Source organism: Vombatus ursinus, unplaced genomic scaffold (genome assembly GCF_900497805.2).
Source record: "Vombatus ursinus unplaced genomic scaffold, bare-nosed wombat genome assembly UNPS02014821.1, whole genome shotgun sequence".
Taxonomy (NCBI): domain Eukaryota; kingdom Metazoa; phylum Chordata; class Mammalia; order Diprotodontia; family Vombatidae; genus Vombatus; species Vombatus ursinus.
This window is the reverse complement of record NW_020954599.1, coordinates 16,181,247-16,204,538: the sequence shown is the minus strand read 5'-3', so window position 1 is coordinate 16,204,538 and position 23,292 is coordinate 16,181,247. Positions and strand designations below refer to the sequence as shown.

Sequence of the window (23,292 nt, the reverse complement as noted above, 5' to 3'; positions counted from 1 at the left end):
CCTGAAGCCATTATGTTACTCTCTGTATTGTGTTTATTATTTCCAGATATTAGGTGAGTGAGTATGGAAGTCAAACAAATACAAACTATGAACTTGTGAGCTTCAAAAGGTAAGTTGCCACATTTAAGGGATGTAAAAGTCTTTGCCATTGAAGTGTTAGTATTGTTTGGAACTCATTCTCGTCATAGCCAGTCAGATGAACTTGGACACCAAGACTTCCTCATAGTATTATTTATTATTCAGCATTTCTATCACACTTTCTCATGTTTTACAATCATCAGTTATGCAAAATGAAAAGAAAACAAGTAAAAATTAATAAATGCAACTGAAACCATGTGATATCAAGAGACAGCAGTGTGCCCAGTCTTATTTAGCATCTTCATCAATGCCCTGAGAAGGGATAGTAGAGCATTTATTTTAATTGTAGATGATAAGGGTTACAATCAGTCATGGATCCAATAAGACCCTGAGATTCAGAAAATAATTGAGACACAGCCTGGAAAAATGTAAACTGATTCAACAGCAATAACAAACTTTAAAGGAAAAGAATACTTAGAAAAACAAAACCGTAACAGAACTGAGGCTGGAAATTAAATATAAATGTGCAGGGTGGAACACTGGCTAAAAAGCATAAAGCATCAGGCCATGAATGACTGCATTGTCTTTGAATCTGACTAGTTAAGTCATAGATTTGATTTAAATAAAATCTAAAATTCTCTCAGTTTTTGATACCTGTAAATCATGCTTAAGTGCTTATAGGAAGCATTCATTCTCTAGCTGTCTAAAATATCCTAGACCAATTTTGTCCAGGGACAATACAAGAGGTGCTTTTGTGATATAATAGCGCTGTTCATTGTTGAAATCCAAAAAGGAGAGCTATTAACACCAAGAAAAGTCACCTAAGCTTTTTTAAGTTTCATGAAAGACTCAAGTTTGGAGGAAAAGAAATATATATGTATATTATATGTATACACACATATATACATGTGTATATACACACACATATATAGCTTTTAATATACATGCATGTATATATACCTTCTCTTCCTTTAACTTTTTCATAAGAGTAATTATTTCACTAATATGATTTCATTCATTAGAGATTTCAGCACCCAGGCACACCAGGTTATGAAATGAATTTTCCACTTACAAATATAATAGTGACATCACCTTCTTTCTCAAATATCAACTGTTGTTTAGGGCAAGAATTGATTGCAGTCTCCTTTAACGGAATGGCATGAACAGCATAATAACTGCTATACACACATAATCCACAATTGTCATCTTCCTCCCTCACCAGTCCTTCTACCAGAGCTAATAGAAAGTAATGGGACTGAATGATGTTAGTTCTATCTCATTTCCTCACCTTGGTTCATAAGTGCTAATGAGTAATGTAACCAAAGCTCAAATAGCAGAAGGGAAAAGAAATGAGACTGATTGATATACAAACTTTATAATTGCCCCCATGCCCTAAATGATCCAGAGTGGATTGAGCCTGCCTCTATTATCAGCGATAACCATCCTTTGGTTGTATAATATGAATTTAATTAAATATGTTTTTTGAGTCTTGCCCTAAGTGTAAATCCATCTGGTTTTCAATTATTTCAGAGATCTTGCCTCTTTAACATCAGTCTTAGCAATTGATATTAGTTTAGATCCAATAACTTCTGGGATCTGATTGGATACCTAACACCCTTATGTACAATAAAGCTTTTTTAATCTTGTGATTGATTTATTTACATGTTAAATAAGTAAAAGCCATTGATTATTCTCCATAATAAAATAAACTTTGATCTTAGTTTATAATTCTACATTACATACACTGAAAAACAATAAAAGATTTTGTGAAAAACCATCAAAGAAGGATTCATCTTTTTCTTTTCTCAGAACTTTTCTCAGAACTGGTTGGGGATGAACCAGTAAGAAATGGGACACAATGAAAATTCTTGGTCAAATGAGGCAGACCCAGGGTCTGATTCAGAAAGAAAAACTGTTAAAGATCTTAATCAACATCATTTTTAAATTATAATTACAAACAACACAAATCCCCTTATCTGAAGAGATAGCCCACCTTAGATTCTAAATACCATATTCTTCACCATATGCTCCCAAATCCAAAAATACCAGCAATGATTCATGACCAAAATAAATTACACATCCCCAATATCTCCCCAACAGTCACTGGAATAACTAAGTCACTTCACAGCATTAAGCTGGCTGGAAAAAGAAATCGTTCTGTTAACACTCTGTAACAAACTATGTTGACACCCTTGGTGGAATCAACCCATTTCCACTTCTTCTGACGATATGGGAAAGATAACCTGGTACATCCATGACTTAAGCCAAGGCTATAGAAGTAGATCCTCTCTTGGGTTTGTTGCTTGAATCCTTAGTGGTTCTCTAGTGTCTTCTGATCTGTAAGTGGAATCATTTGTGAGATTGCTTTAAAATGAAGAGAAGAAAATGGCTGCGTGTTTGCCTCCAGCACAGTGACACACTGGGACCAGGCTTCCAAGTGTAGAGGCATAAGCAGAACCTGCTCTTTTTTTCTCCTTTGCTTTCCAATAGGAAATGTTTCTTCCATTCTTAGAATTCCAGGCTCATGAGATTAAAGCTAGAAAGGACCTTAGAGACCACAGAATTCAAGCCCTTCATTTTCTACATCAGCAGTGTTCGTTTTCTTTTCCTTGCTTCCAAGTCCAGTTCCATAATGAGTCAGTGGCATTTGGCACAGCACATCCTGGGTCCTCTGGTCCAGATGCTGTAGATAGTTAGCTGGAACAAGGGAATGAGGCTCCCTGAAGAGGGCCACTGCCTGAAGGAAGCTGAGGAGGACTTCCCTCTATTTCCTGAGGACCAAGCTCTTTGCCTCCAGATAGCTGGTGCTGGTAGCCTTGATCTTTCCCCATGTCTTCTAAGGTCTGCATTTCTCTGTTCCCAGATGCCAGACACATAGATCCTTAGGAAAAAAGCATAAGAAGCAGCATTATTCAGATAATCCAATACTCCCACTAAAAAAACCCTTAGAGTAGGAGTTCCCAACCATTTTTTGTGTCTCATGAACCCTTTGGAATATTTGATGAATTCTATGGATTCAGAATGTTTTTAAATACATAAATTATAAATTCAATATAAATACATTTTATAAATACAAATTAATATGCATATTATATAAATATGCTATAAATATAAATTAAATGTATAAATGCATTTTAAATGCATAAATTTCAGAATGTTTTTAAATGCATAAAGGAAAATACATCCAATTACAAAGGAGACCAAATGATGGAATACTACTGTGCTATAAGAAATGATAAGCTGGTTGATTTTAGAAATACATAAAAAGACTTACATGAAATAAAGAGGAATGAAATGAGCAGAACCAAGAGAACATTGCACACAGTAAAAGCAATATTGTTCAAAGAACAACTGTGAACTACTAAGTCACTTTGAGTATTATAAATCTTCTAATCAATTACAAAGGATCCATGAAAGACGATGCTATCCATTTCCAAAGAAAGAACTGATAAATAGAAGTATACATAGTATGATTTTACATATATATATATATATATATATATATATATATATATATATACATATCTATGTCTAATGGTGGCCTTCTCTAGTGCAGGGGAGGGAAGAAAAAATTAAAAGTGCACAGCAAAGAACAAAAGAAAACTCAGAAGGAAGCACAGAAAAGGAGGGTAGTTTTGAAAACGATGTGTAGTATTTATTACACAGTTTTTCAAAAAGAAGTAAACATTTTTAAACAAAGATTTGTGGTTTCATACTGAATCCTCTTTTTGTGTTGTGTTGTGTACATGGAAATTTTTTTTGTCTTTTTGTATTTAATTTCAAAATGAATAAAAAAAATTTTAAAGGAGACCAAATATTTTGAAATACAGTTATCCCTCTCTATATGCGCGCGCGCGCGTGTGTGTGTGTGTGTGTGTGTGTGTGTGTGTGTGTGTGTGTGTGTGTGTGTTGGTGAGGCAATTCAGGTTAAGTCACTTGCCCAGAGTCACACAGCTAGTGAGCGTTATGTGGCTTAGGCTGGATTTCAATATATTTTTAAAAACAAGTTTGGACCCCATGGTAAGAATCCTAGTCTCAGGGAAATGAGACAAGATAAGGGAAGAAAAGTTCAGAAGCCATTCTGAACAGCATCCATGAATTCCCAAAGCCAAATAAACTAAGGCTTACAAGGGAAATTATTCCAAGAATGCCATTTCATATAAATGTTTTATAAGAGGACCAGTATAGCTCAGCCAGATCTCCGTGAATCAAAACATTCTGTAACAAAAGGTGAGTATTTACTCTTCAGAGAGCTATCAGAAAATGATGCCAACAGATTGAGTGATATGTATCTTTCAGACAACTAAGGACTCAAAGCATGAACTCATACCTTATAGTGTCCTTTCTAGAGGTAGCTGCAATTAACACTATTTTGTAGAAGAATCAGACCAACCCTGGTCTGATTACAAAGAGAATGGAGAAGTAATTATATTAGTTTTTCATAGCTAAAAGATTCAAGATTGTTCCAGTCAGTTTCATTTCCCAGGTTCTCCCCTCCTGAGTCACCATAAGAATCTGAATACCTGAGTTTCTGCTATTTCCTAACTGTAAACTTGGGCCAGTCACCAAAAATGCTCTGGGCTTCAGTCCTCTTTCCTACAAAAGGAGGTTGCAGTACCTTCCATTATTCTATGACTTATAGCTACAAACAACTCAATTTGCTTAGTAACTACATTTAAATATGCAATTTCAGCATATTTGAAACTGAGAAGGAAGACCTGGGTTTTAATCCTGCCTCTGATACATGCTATAGATCTGTATTGATAGAGGGAGTTTTCTTACGACAGCGATTCTCAAACTTTTTGGTCTCAGGAGCCCTCCACACTCTTAAAAATTATTGAGGACTCTAAATAACTTTTCTTTTTTTGTGGGTTAGAGCTCTAAATATTTACTGCATTGAAAATTAAAACTGATCACGTTTAAATTATTAATTCATTTGGGACTAGCAATAATAAACCTATTGCATGTTAATAGAAATAACACATTGTCATAAAAAATAACTCTTCTCCAGAACAAAAAAAATTTAGTGCGAAGAGGTTCATTGTTTTATATATTTCTGCAAATCTGTTTAATGTTTAGTTTCATGAAGACAGCTGGATTTCCATATCAGCTGCTGCATTCAATCATTCAATCTTTTTTTTTTTTAGGCAATTGGGGTTAAGTGACTTGCCCAAGGTCACACAGCTAGTAAGTGTCAAGTGTTTGGTCTGAGGCCGGATTTGAACTCAGGTCCTCCTAACTTCACGGCCGGTGCTCTATCACTGTGCCACCTAGCTGCCCCTCAATCTTTTTCAATATGTTATTTTGAATTGAAATAAATCTTACCTCACATAGATATGTAGTTGGAAAAGGAAAGAGGATATTAATACGCGAATAACATCTTAGTATTATTATGAAATCGTTTTGACTTTACAGACCCTCTGGAAAGGTCTTGGGGACCTTTGCTGAATGCAGACCACACTGAGAACCACTGATGGATAAGGCCTTCTCTAATCCAATAAAATCACATACTTAGTCTAAAACTTTTAACACATCACATTTTTCAGTCAGTCTCTCTAAGTCTCCATCAGTAGAGATAGCCCTTTGTTATTTTTTTCACAAAATTGAGATAGATTTTACACTCAGCCATTCACCTCCTCCTCTTTTCCCTCATAATAGCAAAATATAGATATTTGTGAGATAAGTACTCTGTCACCATGAGGCACAGTATCTTAATGACCCAATTGGGGTTAGAAATCATTCCTTTGATCAAGTTAGCTGTTGAATATGCTATTTTGTGATTGTTGTTGTTCAGTCATTTTAGTTGTATCTGACTCTTTGTGACCCCATTTGGGATTTTCCTGGCAAAAATACTGGAGTGGTTTGCCATTTCCTTCTCCAGCTCCTTTGACAGATGAGGAAACTGAAGCAAACAAGGTTATGTGACTTGAACAGGGTCTTCCTGACTCCACGTTCAGCATTCTATCCACTGTACCACCTAGCTGCCCCTACTTTGTGATGGAAAGCTATAAAAAGACCCTAGTCTAATCCTTATTTCTCCAAGTTCATTATTGGGAAAATTCATTTCTCTTCTGCCAATGAGTTGGCACAAGATCAGGAAAAAACCAGGTTCGATCTTCTCCAAAACAGTGATAATAATAGGTACTCCTAGAAAATATATTGTAAGGCTTATTTGAATTTTCAAAGAAATGAGCTCCTGAAGAAGCAGCAGTATCATTATTTAACAACAACCCTTCTAGGAAGTATTGAATTTTATGATCAGCAAGGTAAGATTCAAGCAATAGCAGAGTAACACTTCATTAAAATACAGAGTAGCATTTATGATTGTTAAAAGTGTAGTATCTTTGTTGGAGAAGATGTGGGAAAATTGGAACACTAATGCATTGTTGGTGGAGTTGTGAAATGATCCAACCATTTTGGAGAGCAATTTGGAACCATGCCCAAAGGGCTATAAAAATGTGCATACCCTTTGACCCAACAATAGCACTTCTAGGGTTATATCCCAAAGAGATGACACAAATGGGAAAAGGACCTACATGTACAAAAATATTCATAGCAGCTCTTTTTGTGGTGGCAAAGAATTGGAAATTGAGAGGATGCCCATCAACTGGGGAATGGCTGAGCAAGTTGTGGTATATCAATGTGATGGAATACTATTGTGCTATAAGAAATGATGAACAGGCTGACTTCAGAAAAACCTGGAAAGACTTGTATGCTCTGATGCTGAGTGAAGTGAGCAGAACCAAGAGAACGTTGTACACAATAACAGCCAAGTTGTGTGATGACTAATATTGATAAACTTAACCCTTCCTGGCAATACAAGATCTAAGACATCTCCAGAGGCCTTGTGATGGAAAATGCTATCCACACCCAAAGAAAGAACTATGGAAGCCGAATTGTTAGTTTTTTTCTCTTCTGTTGAGTTTTGTTTCCTCTTTCTGATGGTTCTTCCTATTGGTTTTGATTTCTACTTACAACATCACTAATGTGAAAATATGTTTAATATGAATGTAAATGTATAGCCTATATCAAATTGTGCGCCATCTTGGGGAGGGTGGTGGGGAGGAAGGGGGAGAAAAATTTTAAACTCAAAAGCATATGGAAGTGATTATTGATAAATCAAAATAAATTAATAAAAAAAGTGTGGTGTCTCAGGTATCTAGATGGCACAGTACATAGAGCACTGGCCCTGGAGTCAGGAGAACCTGAGTTCAAATCTGACCTCAGACACTTGACACTTTTTAGCTATGTGACCCTGGGCAAGTCACTTAACCCTAATTGCCAGGAAGAAAGGAAGGAAGGAAGGAAGGAAGGAAGGAAGGAAGAAAGAAAGAAAGAAAGAAAGAAAGAAAGAAAGAAAGAAAGAAAGAGTAAGTGTAGTGTCTAAATGGCTACTACTTATGGAACTCAGGAAACAGATTCCCATTTAATTCAATAGAGGTTCATAAATGTATATTTCCAGGGGTTTCAGAGTGAGTGTGCTAGAGCTAGTGTTTATGCTCTCTTTGCCTAGGGAGATGAGGAGCAGTAGTAGGGAGCCAGCATGGTTACAAAGGCAAAACGCTAATAAATTGAGGTGGGTCCAAGGCACGTGACACATTTCATTAGGAGGGGAACATTTTTCTTGGCTTGAAGTTTTTTGTTTTTCTTTTCTGAACTCTCCTACAGTGGTGATATTAGATAATGGTGAATAACATCCACAGAGTTATATGGCATGTGTATAACACCTAATGTCAAGGACCCCTTATGAATGCAATATTTAGTTTAATTAATAAGAAGGATTATGAAAAGTCCTTAGATCTAAGGACATTCAGTCCCTGTCACCATTTGAAGCAAGTCAGTTCTGGAGCATCCTTGGGGAAGGTATAGGAGGTGGTAATGGACAGGGAAGGTGGGGCTGGCATCTGGTTGGCTGTAAGACACTGCAGTAATTAGAGTAACTTCCAGGCTCAATCAGGCATCTGGTTAATTTCTGTTCTGTAGTGATAGGGACTAGAATTGTAATTGCATTGGCATGGAAAACTACTAGGTGAAGAAACTCTCTACCACTGCATGTTGATACCTTCTTTGCCCCTTACAGTCCTCGAGAGCTGTACGTGGCACTGAGATGTTCAGTGATTTGCCCAGAGTTTCACAGCCAATATGCATTGAAAGAAGGACTTCTGGTCTTTAAGAAGACCCAAATCCCTTAAACTTACCCAGTCTTTCAGGAATCTTCCACAATGGAGATAACCAGAAAGCAGGACAAACCTCTCAAATGGCTTATGAATCTATCTCTTCTGTTTCCTTAGCACTATCCCAGGCACCATCTATTGCCCAACAGATGGGTCCAGAATCAAGCTAGAGTGAAAGCAAGGGATTCTTCACCTGGTTTTGTCAGATAGCTCTGCTATCAGTAATTATCTTTTCTGTGAAGGTAGTGTCCTTCTTGGGTATGGAATGGGTGGTAATAGAAGATAAGTGTTGAATCGAACCCATATTCTCTTCCCTGAATTATCACAGTACAATTCAAACACAACCCTAATGTGCTGGTGGTACTGTTTAACAAGGTGAAAGTTACTGTGGTTATATATGAACTCTTAAACTATCACCCAATAAGAAAGAAAGTCTTAATCACCAGGTTCAGGGGGAGAAGGCTGGCCACCATTTGTTGTCTGACAGTCTGTGAAAGATACCTGATGACTCCCAACCCTGCTGTCTGGTTGCTCCTTCACAACCCAAACCTGTAGAGAATGAAAAGCATAAAAAGTAAATAGTTACTTTTTTTTTCAATTCTTTCATATTAAGCCAGTCACTCTCCAAGGAAAAGAAGGACCATCCCATCCACCCTTCAAATATAACTTGTTGGCTAAAGAAGACAGACAGTTAATCACCACCCTTGTTTTACTGTGTCTAGTAAAACAACCAAATCTATACTAAAATAGAGGAATCTTGCTTCCTAGTAACTGATGACTTTTTAAAAAGAATCCCAGAAGACAATGAAATTCTTTAATTAGAAAAAAAGTATTACTTATTGCATCATTCTTGATTATCTATTATACAGGAAGGTAGAGAATTAAATAAAGATTCTGCTTAGTGGCTTTACATCCAAATTAGATGATGAAAGCTTAGCATCCAGGGAAATAGAGGAAAGGTTCTAGAGAGCTGAAGCAAAGTAAAATAAGGTGTGCATCTCATTAGATAATTGGATTTTTTTTTCCTTATGTCCTTGTGTCTTGTTGGCTGAATAAATTAAGCCTAGCTCCGCAAATGGGGTCAGGGAGTCTAATGCCCAGGAAAGTAGAGAGAAGGTCCTCAAGATCAACAGCAAGAGGAAATCAAGTGGTTCAAGCTCATTAATTAATTGGATTTCATTTCATGTCCTTATGCCTTTTGTTTGGGTTGGTTTGTGCTTCTATCTGACAAATAAGTTAAGCTTCATTCCCAAAGGAGGCCAAAGAACCAAGCATGTGAGAAAAGTACAGGAAATTATCTGGAGGTCAGTGACAACATTAGCTACATAGAGTAAATCTCATTTCATTCACGTTTTGACTCACATCTCACAAACAAGCAGTGTGCCTGAGTGGCACTAAGCTAACAATATGAGCCAAGAAAGTTGCCCAAAAGAAGACACAGGGGCAGAAGACTTGGTCAAAATGAGTATAGAGTACAAGAAGAATTTTTCTGCAATCTGGAGAATATGCTATGCTTGTTTCAACCAGTACTATATAATACCAATATACATACAAAAAGTAAATTGGTCTCCATCCTAGAGGAAAGTGAAAGTCCTAGAGGAGTACATTTCTACTCTCCATTTTGTCAGACAGAATGATGTGTTCCTCACCCCTCCCCCCAAAAAATGACAGAAGAACTTAAAGGAAGAAACAAAAATGTAAAGAGGCAAAAGGGAGTTAACTAGAGGTGAGAAAATGGAAAAGGAGACACAGAAGGAAGACTGAAAAAGTGGACTTACATAAGAAGTATGGAAAGACAGTGTTGCATAATGGATAGAGACCTTGCTTTGCAGTCAGGAAACCCTAGGTTCAAGTAACACTTCTGAAAGCATACTATTTATGTGACTCTCAGTTCATCACTTAACCCCTTCATGCTCCAGGCAACTCCCTAAGTTGCTACGTTTCTGGACAGTAACAGTGGTAAAGGGAATTTCTTCACTGGGAATTCTCTGTCAACTAACAAGTATTCACTAAACACATACCATGTGACAGGTGATGAAGCATTAAGAATAAAAAGAAAGGCAAAAACAGTCCCTGCCCTCAAAGAGCTTACATTCTAACGGGGGTGACATCATGTATATAAATAGATATATACACAATGCATAGTAAATAAAAGGTAACCTCAGAGGAGACGGCACTAGCAGCTGATGGACCTGGAAAGGCCTCCTGAAGATAGAAACATTTGTACTGAGTCTTAAAGGGAGGCATGGATTGATTCTAAGAGGTAGGGTGAGGATGGAGAGCATTCCAGGTACAAAGAATAGTTAATTAGCTCACGCTGAGACACTTAGAAGTTTCATGTGCAAGGAATGAGTTGACTAGTATGGCTACATCATAGAGTGCGTGGACAAATGTAAAGTATAAGAAGACTGAGCTGGGAGAAATAGGTCAGGTTTTAAAGAGGGTAAGACATAAATTAATAATAATTTTAAAGAATAGGTTTTTGGGTCTTCCTTTAAAAAAGTAAGTTGGTCCATCCCTGGAGAGGGGGGTTTCTGGTGCTGCAAGGAGAGGTGATATGAGTCATAGATGCCACCAGGCGAGAGTCTAGCCAATAAGGTCAGAGGATCAAGAGAAGAGCCAAGGTAGCACAGTCATTAGGGGTTCCCTGGGTACACAGCAACCCATTTGTTAACCTGATTTAAAGAATAAAGACCTCACCATCTTCCTGGGGAATGAAAGAAGGGTAGGTCTGGGAAATTAACAGCTGGCTAAGTAAATAATATTTAAGATTTCGATTTCTGGACGAAAGCTTAAAATATAGCCATGATAGGCTCTTGGTAAAGGAAGGTGAGCACCTAATGAGGACTAATGAAAAATGTTTTTGCCTGGACCTTATATTTCTAATCAAAAAAGCTTTTTTAATGAGAGGGGGAGGGGGGACTGTCTATACAGATCAAACAAGCCTGGTCCCATCAGGTATCACAGGAGGAGGAAAAGCAAAAGAAAATACCAATAATTCAAAGGACACAATATCCATGTAAAGATCCAGAAGTAAAATCCAAGGCCTGAGATGTCTATTTAAAAAATGCAAAAGTATAGGTAATGAGAGGGTGAATTGGAATATGACTGATGACTGGAATTTTACTTTGGAAAAATGTCTCTTATTTAAAAGGAACAAAATAGATCATTGGAGTGGTATAGTGACAATGTATATTAAGAAAAATACTTTATAGATATTCTAGAGTCAATAAAAAGTCATCAAATTGAGAAAAATTCTTAGTGGAATAAGCATATGCCAAGAGGGAGGTAACATTATCTCTATTTGTAGATGATATGATGGTTTATTTTGACAATCTCAGAGAGTTAATGAAAAAATTAATCATGACAATTAATAACTTTAGTAAAGCAGCAAGTTATAAAACAAATACTCAGAAGTCACCAGTTTTTCTGTATATTATTAACAAACTCCAGGAGGAAGAGAGAGAAAGGGAAATTCCATACAAATTAACTATAAAATATCTGGATGTTAACTACCAATGTAACTTCAGGATTTATAGAAATACACCTACAAAATACTCTTTACAGAAAAAGACTTAAATAATTGGAGAGCTATTCTTTGTTCATAGCAAGGATAAAGCAATATTAAAAATATAATACTGACATGAAATTATAGGTGTAGTTCTACAAGAATCAAACTATCAGGAGATTATTTTACAGACCTAGACAAAATTAAAAAAATTCATTTGGAAAAACAAAAGATCAAGAATTTCAAGAGAAATAATTTTTAAAAGAGAATCAAAGAGAGCATAGATGCAAAGACAAAATGAAAAACAGATGTTAGCTCTCATTATTACTATAAAAAAGTAATTAACGGGGCAGCTAGGTGGCACAGTGGATAGAGCACCAGCCTTGAAGTCAGGAGGATCTGAGTTCAAATTTGTCCTGAGACCAAACACTTGACACATACTAGCTGTGTGACCCTGAGCAAGTCACTTAATCCCAATTGCCTATAAAAAAAAAAGTAATTAACAAATCACTTGGGACTGGGTCAAAAATGGAAAAGAACATGAATGGAATAAACTAGACAAGCAAGCCCTTGAACCAAACAAACACAATAAGTAGATCAATTGTTCAAAAAAACTTCCAGATACAGACTATTGGGGAAAGACTTCCTAGTCAATGAGAACTGCTGGGAAAACTGGAAAAGCATTTAGAAGAGAATAGGTTTAGACCAGAATTTTACATTGTATATCACAATAAGTATCAAGCAGATGAACAATCAAAATATAGAATGTTGTATCATAAAGAAAATTAAAGAACAATTCAAATAGGTGCCTTTCAGAACTACATACGCACATGAACACATATATAGACATATATATACATATGCGTGTATATGTTGTCTCTCCTATTAGAATATAAGCTCCTTTGGGGCAGGGATTATTTTGCTTTAATTGAACTATGGTTAGGGAAAGAATTCATAGACAAACAAGGCTATAGGGGATCACAAAGGACAAAAACAATTTTAATTATTTAAAATTAAAAAGTTTTTTGCATGAACAAAATCAAGAGAAGAAGAGTGGGGAGGAACACTTTGCATCAAACAAGTTTGATAACTGACATCCAAGACATATAGGGAATTAACATGAATATGTAAAACTAAAGAAATGTTCCCCTCCCCAATAGATAAATGGTTAAAGAATATGAACACTTTTCAAAAGAAAAATCAAACTATCAACAACTCCATGAAAAAAGTTCTAAGTCATTAATTACAAGAAATGTAACTTAAAATAAGTCTGTTTTTGTCAAAAATGACAAAAGATGGAAATATTCACATTGATGGGACTGTGGGTACTCAGGTAACTATTTCAATATTGGTGGAGCTATAAATAGGTTTGACCATTCTGGAAAACAATTTTGAATAATGAGAGAAGTTATTAAACTATTAAAATTCCTTGATTCAATGATCTTATTGCTTGGCATATACCCCAAAGAGTTCAAACACAAAAAGATCGCATTCATACCAAAAATAGATTTTAAAAGCACTTCTTGCTTTATTCCTTTTAAAATTTATTTCATATGTGATTATCTGTTGTATGTTATATTCCTCCAGCAGAGTATCAGAATTGTTTTTTATTTTGTCTTTGTATCACCACAATCTAATTGGAGCAGTTAAGTGGCACAATATGGATAGAGCAGTAGGCCTGGAGTTGGGAAGACCAGAGTTCAAATCTGGCCTCAGCCACTTATTAGCTGTATGGTTCTGGGCAACTTACTTAACCTCAGTTTTCTCATCTGTAAAAGGAGCATAGTAATAGCACCTACCTCCCAGGTTGTGAGGATAAAAGATAAAATAATTGGGAAGTGCTTAGCATAGTGCCTGACACATAATAGGTGCTTATTAATTGCTCTTTGTATTCTATTTGTCCTAACAAAAAATAGAAACAAAGTAAGGGGCCGTCAACTGGGGAATGTGTGAACAAATTATGGTATATGAAATGAAATGAAATATTTTGTGTTATCAAAAAAATGACCAATACAAAGAATTCATAGAAACATGCATAAACTCATGCAAAGTGAAGTAAGCAGAACCAAGAAAACAACATATACAATGACCACAAGAATGTAAAGGAAAACTATGAAAAAAATCAAAAATCAGATTAAAGGTGATGACCAATCTTGGCTCCAGAGAAGAAAGAAAACAATTCCCTCCTCTTAGGAGAAAAATTGCAAACTACATATTTAGAAAATTACATACACTATCAGGAACAGTCACTATGCTAATAGATATGGACTAAATCTTTTGTTTTGGGAGGTTTCTCTTTAGGGATCATGATTAGGAAGTGACTATGGTGAGAGAGACAAAAAGCATCAAAAAAAATTCAATCTAAGGAACAATTTTCAAAGCCTGTGTAACCCTTTATGCCAGAAATGACGTTTTTAGCAGATAAATGTTGAAAAATAAACCTGTGGGTTTTTTTTAAAGTAAAGCAACATATTAATGATATATTGAATGAAATTAATGAAAAAAGTAAAAGAACAGATTTTACTGTTGGTTTTCCAAAAATAATAATGGCATAAGGAAAATAAATGCCATTCTCTAAGACATTTTATGTGTCTAAGACATATTCCAACCTACAAAATACTTCTATTGTGTGTTGTATTCCCCGCCTTGTTTTAATAGTATACTGTCCCTCTTTTTCTGCAGGATAGTCTGCTACTTAGACACTTAAAGTCTTCAACTCTTCGAACCCCTTAATTTGACTGGAATAAGTCTTCCCTCCACTGATCCCCAGCAGAAGCCCTGTATGATTTAGTGGGAGGGTTTGTGGACAAAGTGAAGCAATGACAGCTAAGTGACAGTATAGTTAGATGAAATGAGAACTCAGGAATGACAGAAGCCAGAAAGTAGTAACTAGTGAATCAATGTCAACTTCCTAAGACGCTGTCTAGTAGAATGCCTTAGGCATCTGTCCTTGGTCCTGTGCCGTTCAACAACTTGGATGAAGGCATAGATGTCATGCTTTTCAAATTTACACATGAGAGAAAATTGAGGATAACTGACATGTTGGATGACAGCGTCAGGATTCCTAAAGATGTTGACAAGCTAGAATAATGGGTTGGATTTTTCTAAATGAAAGTTAAAAAGAATAAATGTAAAACTCTTGATTTTAGCACATGTAGGACCAAAGAGTACAGCTAGACAATATACTCCATGAAAAAGATCTGGAGGTCTTAGTAAACTACAAGCTCCAGATGAGCTAACAATGAGATGTATTCTGTGCTCTGTGTCCTCAAAGAACAAGTCTAACCTTTTTCCACATGAAACTCCTTCAAGTATCAAAGCAGTGGGGAAAATACTAGATTAGGATCAGGGTTCAAATCTGAGATCAACCATGTATTTATTAACTGTGTGACCCTGAATGAGTCATTCAACTTCACTGGGCCTCAGTGCCTCATTTATGAAAAGTGGAGATTTGTTTATATGACCTCTAAGGTCTATTTCAGCTCTAAATTTATGACTCTATGTCCCACATTACCCAAGTTATCTCTTTTCCAAGCTAAACATTCCCATGTCCTTAAAGTGATCTTTGAATATTATGGTCTCCAATCTCTTCACCGTCTTTGTCACTCTCTGCTAGACATGTTCTAGTTTGCCAATTTCCTTCCAAAATGTAGCATCCAGACCTGAATATAGTGTGGCAGATTTTATCTGGCCATTATGGAGCACAGTAATCAAAGCAACATTGAATATGTGAGAGAAAAGGATCAAAGGAGTTGCCAACTCTTTGTCTCCTCTGGTGGGTAATATGTAACCCAAAGCGTAGAAAGAAGGGAAAATGGGGGTGAAAGTTTTATTGTAGCAAAGAAATGGGAACAAAGTAGGCATCCATTAATTGGGATTTGGCTGAACAAATTATGGCATATGGATATTACTGCATCATTAAAAACGATGAAAGACAAAGTCAGAGAAGTTTGGGAGGACTTGTATGAATTGATGCAGAGTGAAGTAAGTGGAACAGGAACAATTTATATGATGATTAGTACATTATAAAAGAAAGATGGTTATTTACCTGTGTGATGGTAGATGAGCCATTTAATCTAGGCCTCAGTTTCCTCATCTATAAAATAAAGTGGTTGGTCAAAATGACCTCTAAAGACCCTTTCAGCTCAAAATCTATGAATTAAGAACTACAGACCAATTCCAACTCCAGAAGACCAATGATGAATCATGCTTCCTACCTCTTGGTGGAGAGGTGGTGGACTATAGGTTCAGAATGAGATGTATATTTTCAGAGAGCATCAATATGTAGGGTGACTATACTTATTTGTGACAAGGGAGGGCTTTTTGTGAAGAGGCAGTTGTTGAGGAGAAGGAGGGGTAGTTTGAAGCCTCTCGTGTTCTGCTGTGCACATGACATGCTTTTTTTTGGTTTTCTTATTTTACATTTAAGTTTCAGAATTTAAGCTAAAAACATATTTCTTTTTCTTTTCACTCTTGTGTATTTAAGTTTTAGGATTTAAGTCTAAAATTTTTAAAAAGTTAAAAAAAAGAAAGAAATGAGCATCAACGACTCATAAAAATACACACGAGACAGCAGAAGGAATTTCAGAAGAGACTGAGATAAGATAAGCAGTGCTGAAGTTACCATTTTAAATGTAAAATAGAATATATTTCTAAAAGACATATGTAGTGAAAAATCACATGTAACCTTTTTTCTATTCTTAGTGCACACAGGGAAAAAATGTTCATGTCTTTTGGTAGCAACAAACAGTTTATAACTAGCATTTATATAGCGCCTACTACACGCCAGGCACTATACATCCCATTCGATCCTTACAACAACTGTGAAAGAGAAATGCTATTATGTTCATTTTACAGATGAGGCAGAGATTTTTTTTTTTTTAGTGACTTGTCCAGAATCACACAACTTGTAAGTATCTGAGACTGGATTTGAACTCAGGTCTTCCAGACTCCAGGCCCAGGGCTCTATTCACTGTTTCACCTAGCTGCTTAAAGTTCATAAGATTGTGAATGGACACGTGATTTCATTGGTAATACAGAACTTTGGGGTGAGAAATCACCCATTACTAACGCAGATTGAGACCTTCTCTGTAACTAAGAGTCCTAAAGAGTGGCCTCAACCATTAAGAGGTTAGTGACCCACCCAGGGCCACATAGATGGTATGTGTCATAACTTGATTCTGTATCTTCCTGGCTCCAAGGCCAGCTTCCTTTCCATTATTCCATACTGCTCCCCGAGATCATTATAATAAAGAGGATTTTAAAAAAAAGAGAGCGAGGGGGAAGACCCTAGTTGAGAGCCCTTCCTTTCTTGGCCCCTCTTAATTCTAGTGCCTTCCCTTTGTTAATTATTTTCTCTCCTGTATATAGCCTGCTTTGTGTCCATTTGTTTTCATATTATCTTCTCCATTAGATTGTAAGCCCTTTGAGGGAAGGGACTATTCTTTGCATCTTTTTGTGTCATCAGTGATTAGCACAGTGCCTGGCATATAGTAGGTGCTTAATAAATGTTTATTGATTGATTAGTTCAGTATAGAATTAGAGGGACAAGAATGAGGGAGCAGTTTTGGAGACTGATCACCTTCATCCTTAGCCTCGGTGTGGCTTGGGCTCCTTACAGCTAAGTCACCTGCAGCACTGGGCTATGGAAGCCACTAGGGTTTTGCTTCTTCAGGGGATGTTCCAGGCATTGCTGGCCCCTTTTCAGAACCATCTTCCCACAGCAGATGTTTGCTTACACACAGCAAATTTGACAGCCCTATATCTCACTGCCAGGAGAAAACATCACCACATTCAACAATGAAATCCACAAAGCAACTGAACAAGCCAGATTTGTTTCTGTTTTCCCTAGTTTGGGTGCTCAGCTCTCTTTCTACCTCCACAGAAATTCTCAAGGCAGACGGCGGTGTCAAGGACAGTGACAACTGTGGTTAAGAATGGAGTTGATCAGCCCTGGGCCTCCTAACACAGAGTCTGCAGCCAACAGGCTGTTCATGACTAACAAATGTTTCTGAATCTCCCAAACAGAATATAATTAGTAAATTTCTGGTTTTTCTTTCCTCCAAATAACAGCATTATAATGGCTAGCATGCATCCGCTTTACCCTTCTACTAGCTGGAAGAACAAGGGATGATCTGGACAGTCAACAGCCCCCTAGGTATTTTCAAGGTCTATGAAAGTGCAAAGTCTCACAAGCTAGAGTCAGGGAATCCCAGCTAAGATGCCACTGCAGATTTCAGCACCCATTACCACCCACTAATGGCCCCAAACACCAATTTGTTTCCATTATAAGGCTTCAAAGACATAGACTGGTAGTATATCAATGAGTAGAAAGAAATTCACACAATCTCTTGCCTGTTGCAGACAATGAATGAATTAGCCCACACTGACCCAACATGGTTATCAGTTACAGTTATCTGGAAATGGAGAATCACACAGTTGGGGAAGGACAGATGGGATTATTTGTAGATCCTAAAAGAGACCTCATGCAGTTTCAATAGCCTGAAGTCCCAAGAATAGATGGTATTCATCAGAAAGAGATGATGTATGAAGAATCTCTCTCCAACCTTCAGTATTTTAGGATTAATACCAAATGGTCATAAGATTATGGATTTTGAACTGGAAAGGACCTTAGAGACCATCAAGTCTGACACTTCACTTTACAGATGAGGTCAAGTGACTTGTCCAGGGTGATGCAGTTAGATATGTCTGAGGGAAGCTTTGAACTCAGGTCTTTCTGACTATAAGCCCAGCACTCTATGCACTGCACCACTTTCTTAGGTGCCTCCAATGGACTTCCTATTGTTCTATATAACGTGAAACTGGATTGTATAGTGAAAAGAACACCAGAGTTGAAGGAAGACAACCTAAATTTGTATTCTGGATCTACTATTCACTATGTGACCCTAGGCAGTGCAAGTTTCCTCTCTTGTAAAATGAGGATAGTAATATCTGCACTAATTACATACTGCATAGTTTTGAAGATTAAATGAGATCATAGAACCATAAAATCTCAGTACTTAAAAGTACCTTAGAGTTTATCCAGGGGTGGGGAACCTGTGGCCTCGAGGCCACATGTGGCTGGCCCTCTAGGTCTTTAAGTGCAGCCCTTTGAATGAGTCCAAGTTTTACAGAAAAAATCCTTTTATTAAGAGGATTTGTTCTGCGAAGTTTGGATTCGGTCAAAGGGCCATATTTGAGGACCTAGAGACCCACCTCCATTCCAGACCAAGTCCTACCTAAAACATGAGTTTGTATTTGCAACTTCTTTAAAAAGTTTGTCCTACTAATGTGGAAATGTGTTTAATATAATTGTACATGGATAGCCTATATCAGAGTGCTTGCCATCTTGGGGAGGAGGGAGGAGAGGGAGGGAGAAAGAAAAAAATTAGGAACTCAAAATCTTATAAAAGTCAATATTGAAAACTATCTTTACATGTGATTAGAAAAAAAAATAAAATACTATTAAGTGGGGAAAAAAATGTCACACAGTTTCTGCTTAAAGTTTCCAATGGTGAAATAAATGTTCAGCACCTCACAAAGAAGTTCACCAATAGCTATAATTGTTAGGAAGTTCTTCCTTATATCGAGCACAAACGTGTTTCACCCTTTGGTTCTAGATCTGTCCTTTGGGGCTAAGCAGATTTAGTCAAACATCCCTTTGACAATCCTTCAAAAGTTAGAAGGAAGAATTTACGCTCCTCCCCAAGTCCTCTTTTCTCTAGATTAACACCCTGAGATTCTTCAGTCAATCCTCCTAGAAGTCTGAGTACCCTGGATAACATATACAAAAAGTACTTTGTAAGCACAGGTAGACACACCCACACCCCCATAAGCTTAGACAGTCAATGTCTTTGACAGTCTTTGACAGTCTTTGACAGTCTTTGACTCCAGCCATCCTTCTGGGATTCCTCCTTTATCCTACTGCCTCACCCAGCCTTGTAACTCTCACCTTTGGACCATGTTGCCTAGTTTGGTAAGTGTCCACTAGATCTATTTGGCCTCATGCTTATAACCATGTTTTTTCTTCATCCCCACCATCTTCCTGCCATCCCTGTGCCTTTAAAACAAAATATCTTTCCCTATGTGTGTTGTCTTCCCATTAGAATTTAAGCTTCTTGAGGCCAAGGACTGCCTCTTTCTGTATTCATGTTCCCAGCACTTAACATAGTACCTAACAAATAATATAAGCTCTTCATAAGTTTTTCTATTTATTCATACATACAGAAAAACACACACATAAATGTGTATACATAGATATATTTATGAGTGGAGAAGGAAGGCAGGTAATGTGGTATAATGGATAGAGGACTGGCCTCAGAGATAGAAGGAAAGTTTAGGACTTGCCTCTGGTACATTCTGGTTTTGTGATCCTGGACAAATCATTTAACCTGCCATTGCTCTAGGCAATTCTCTAAGATCTCAAAGTTGCAAAGTGGGTGCCAACCTATGTTGGTAGAGGCAGTTTCCTATCTAAGTGTTCCCTATGCCAATGAAATCCCTGGTCCACACCCTCTCCCTAGTTTTATATACATTGATTATATATATATTGATCATATTGAAGTTGCAGTCCACTATTACCCTCAGATCTTCTTCAGCAGAGTTGTTATGTACCTATGCCTCTCTTATCTTACACGTAAGATGTTGATTTTTTTTAACCTGAATGTTTCACATTTATGCCTAATAATACCCACCTTATCAAATTCAATCTATTGTCCTAGCCTTTCAAGAGCTTTTTAAACTCTGACCTTGTCTTCTAACTATGATTACCAGATTTGTGTCATCCATTAAGTTAATTTATATGCCTCTATCCTAACCATGGGAAAAATGTTAAACAGTGCAATCCCAACCACAAATCCCTTGATCACTCTAATGATACTTCCTTCCATGTCAACAGTAAGTCACTGGATCTGGCTAATCAACCAACTGTAAAATATTCATTCCTTTCAGGAATGTTATAGAGGGAGTTCTTGGTCAGGTATGGGTCAGACTAGATGACCTGCTAGGTCTCTGACACCTCTAACATTCTGCAGTTCTGTGATCTACACTTTTTGGGTATAGACACGAATGTAACATATGTATTTACATATGGAGGAGGGTCAGCTCTCTTTTCTCGCTGAATGTTACCTCAGGTCAGACAGCAAACTTTGCTGGGACTTGTTCAGTTGTTTCAATCACATCTGACTCTTTGTCCTTCCATTTGGGATTTTCTTGGTAAAGATACTGGAGTTGTTTTCCATTTCCTTCTCCAGATCATTTTATAGATGAGGAAACTGAGCCAAATAGGGGTAGTTGATGTGCTTAGGGTTATACAGCTAATAAGTGTCTGAGACCAGATTTGAACTCAGGAAGATGAATCTTTCTGACATGAAACCTAGCACTTTATCCATTGTGCTACCTAGCTGCTAGGGCCTACCAAGCTTTAAATACTTTGAGTACTCCATGTCTGTCATTTGACAGTCAGATTGGCTAAGTTTTTTTGGGGGGGGTTGTTTTATTTTTTTTAGGCAATTGGGGTTAAGTGACTTGCCCAGGGTCACACAGCTAGTAAGTGTCAAATGTCTGGTCTGAGACCAGATTTAAACTCAGGTCCTCCTGACTTCAGGGCTAGTGCCCTATCTACTGTGCCACCTAGCTGCCCCCAGATTGGCTAAGTTTGGAGGGGCCCATCACCAGATTGATCTAAGGGCAATAAAAGTTCTAGCCACAACTACTCTCAAAGCCCATCTACAAAGTCATAGAATGGGATCTACCTGTACTGGTAGAGAGTGTAACATACTGACAAAATCATGGCTTCTCAATGTATTAGAGTCATGAAGTGGGGCACAATGGTAAGAATTCTGAATTTGGAATCTGAGGACCTGGGATCAAATCCTGTCTCTGTCACTTTCTATCTATGTGTCCTTGGACACATCACTTGATCTGTCTGGGTCTCAGATTCCTCAACTATAAAATTAGAGGGTTGGATGGATGATCCATTAGGTTCCTCCTGGTTCTGCATCTATGATCCTGAAACACCTAACTAAACATGATTGCCTACCTGAAGTAAGAGTTTTCCAATGACACAAAGAGTTCTCTGCTTGCAAGAAGCTAGAGGAAGTGCTTTGTGCTTTCCTGGGAAATCAACTAATAGTGATATGTCATGTTATTCACTTCATGCCATTGACTTCCTTAATTTAGAATCTACCCAATTCCCCAGCTTTCTTAATCTGAGCCAACCATCATCCCCTGCCTGGTGCAGCATCACATGCAAATCGCTGCAAAGCCTGAAATCTAGTGATGAGAGGAGATCGACAGAAGGTCAGAATGAAAGCCCAATAGTTAAGCAAGCTGTGGTATGTGATTGTGATGGAATATTTTTGTTCTATAAGAAATGACAAGCAGGATGATTTCAGAAAAATCTAGAAAGATTTGCATGAACTGATACAAAGTGAAGTCAACAGAACCAGGAGAATGTTGTATACAGTAACAGTAATATTGTACAATGAAGAACTGTGAATGACTTAGCTATTCTCAGCAACGTTATAATCCAAAATAATCCCAAAGAACTATGATGAAGCATACTATCTGCCTCCAGACAAAGAAGTGATACTGTTTAAATGCAGCCTGAAGTATGCTATATTTCACTTTCTTTCTTTCTTTTTCTTGTATTCAAGTCTTCCTGTGCAAAATAACTAATATGGAAATGTTTTACATAATTGCATATGTATAGCCTATATTTGATTGCTTACTAACTCATGGAGGGTAGAAGGGAGGGAGGGAGGGATAGAATTTGAAGCTCAAAACCTCAAAGAAAAGCCCAAATGTTAAAAAATTGTTTAACATGTAATGGGGAAGGATAAAAATATATTAAATTTCAGAATGAAAGCCCAATGGTTCTAACAGTTATTTAAGAGAGGAGTTATGGGATGTGATCAAAAATGGATTCTTAGTGGTCCTTTGGTTCTCCCTATTTCCTTTCCCTCCTGCTCTTTTTGAATACGAAATTACCGAAGGCTTGTGATTGGGAAGGGTCACACCCTCTCCAGGTGCACTGGCAATGGTGGATTCTCTGGTCATCTCGGTGGTTGGATTCTTCTTATGGAGCTTCTTAGTCCTGTGACAAAACCAAACATTGGCTGAAACACCCTTCCAAAACCAACCAAGCAACTCAAATGGGAGTCACAACTTTGTTGCAATTTAGATAATTGCTTAGAAACCCTAATGTTGTCTCCTCTGTTAGAATATAAGTTCTTTGGAGGGCAAGAACTGTTTTTGTGGTTGTCTTTGTATCTTCAGTGCTTAGCACCGTGCCTGGCCCATATTAAGCCTTTAATAAATGATTGTTGGCAGGTTGACTTTGTATCCTCAGCACTTAGGACAGGTCCTGACAGTACATAAGCTATTAATACATACTCGTTGATTGATGCTACTTCTTGCATCCTTATATCTCCCTTTGGGATAAGTTCAGGTGATACCCATTCCATGAAGCCTTCCCTGCCCCTATTACTACTACTACTACTACTACTACTACTACTACTACTACTACTACTA

At 37.3% G+C, this 23,292-nt stretch overlaps 1 protein-coding gene across 1 annotated transcript in view; it reads right to left on the bottom strand.

Annotated features, from left to right (window-relative positions):
• Nucleotides 1-216: 216 nt before the first annotated feature.
• Nucleotides 217-23,292, bottom strand: part of EGF (epidermal growth factor) — a 148,868-nt gene continuing 125,792 nt past the window's right edge. The window contains exons 22-24 of the mRNA XM_027837576.1: nt 22,750-22,855; nt 8,696-8,801; nt 217-2,959 (exon numbers count right to left, since the gene is read on the bottom strand). Coding sequence (XP_027693377.1) covers nt 2,772-2,959; nt 8,696-8,801; nt 22,750-22,855 — 400 coding nt within the window. The 3' untranslated portion in view covers nt 217-2,771. The remainder of the gene's footprint in view (nt 2,960-8,695; nt 8,802-22,749; nt 22,856-23,292) is intronic.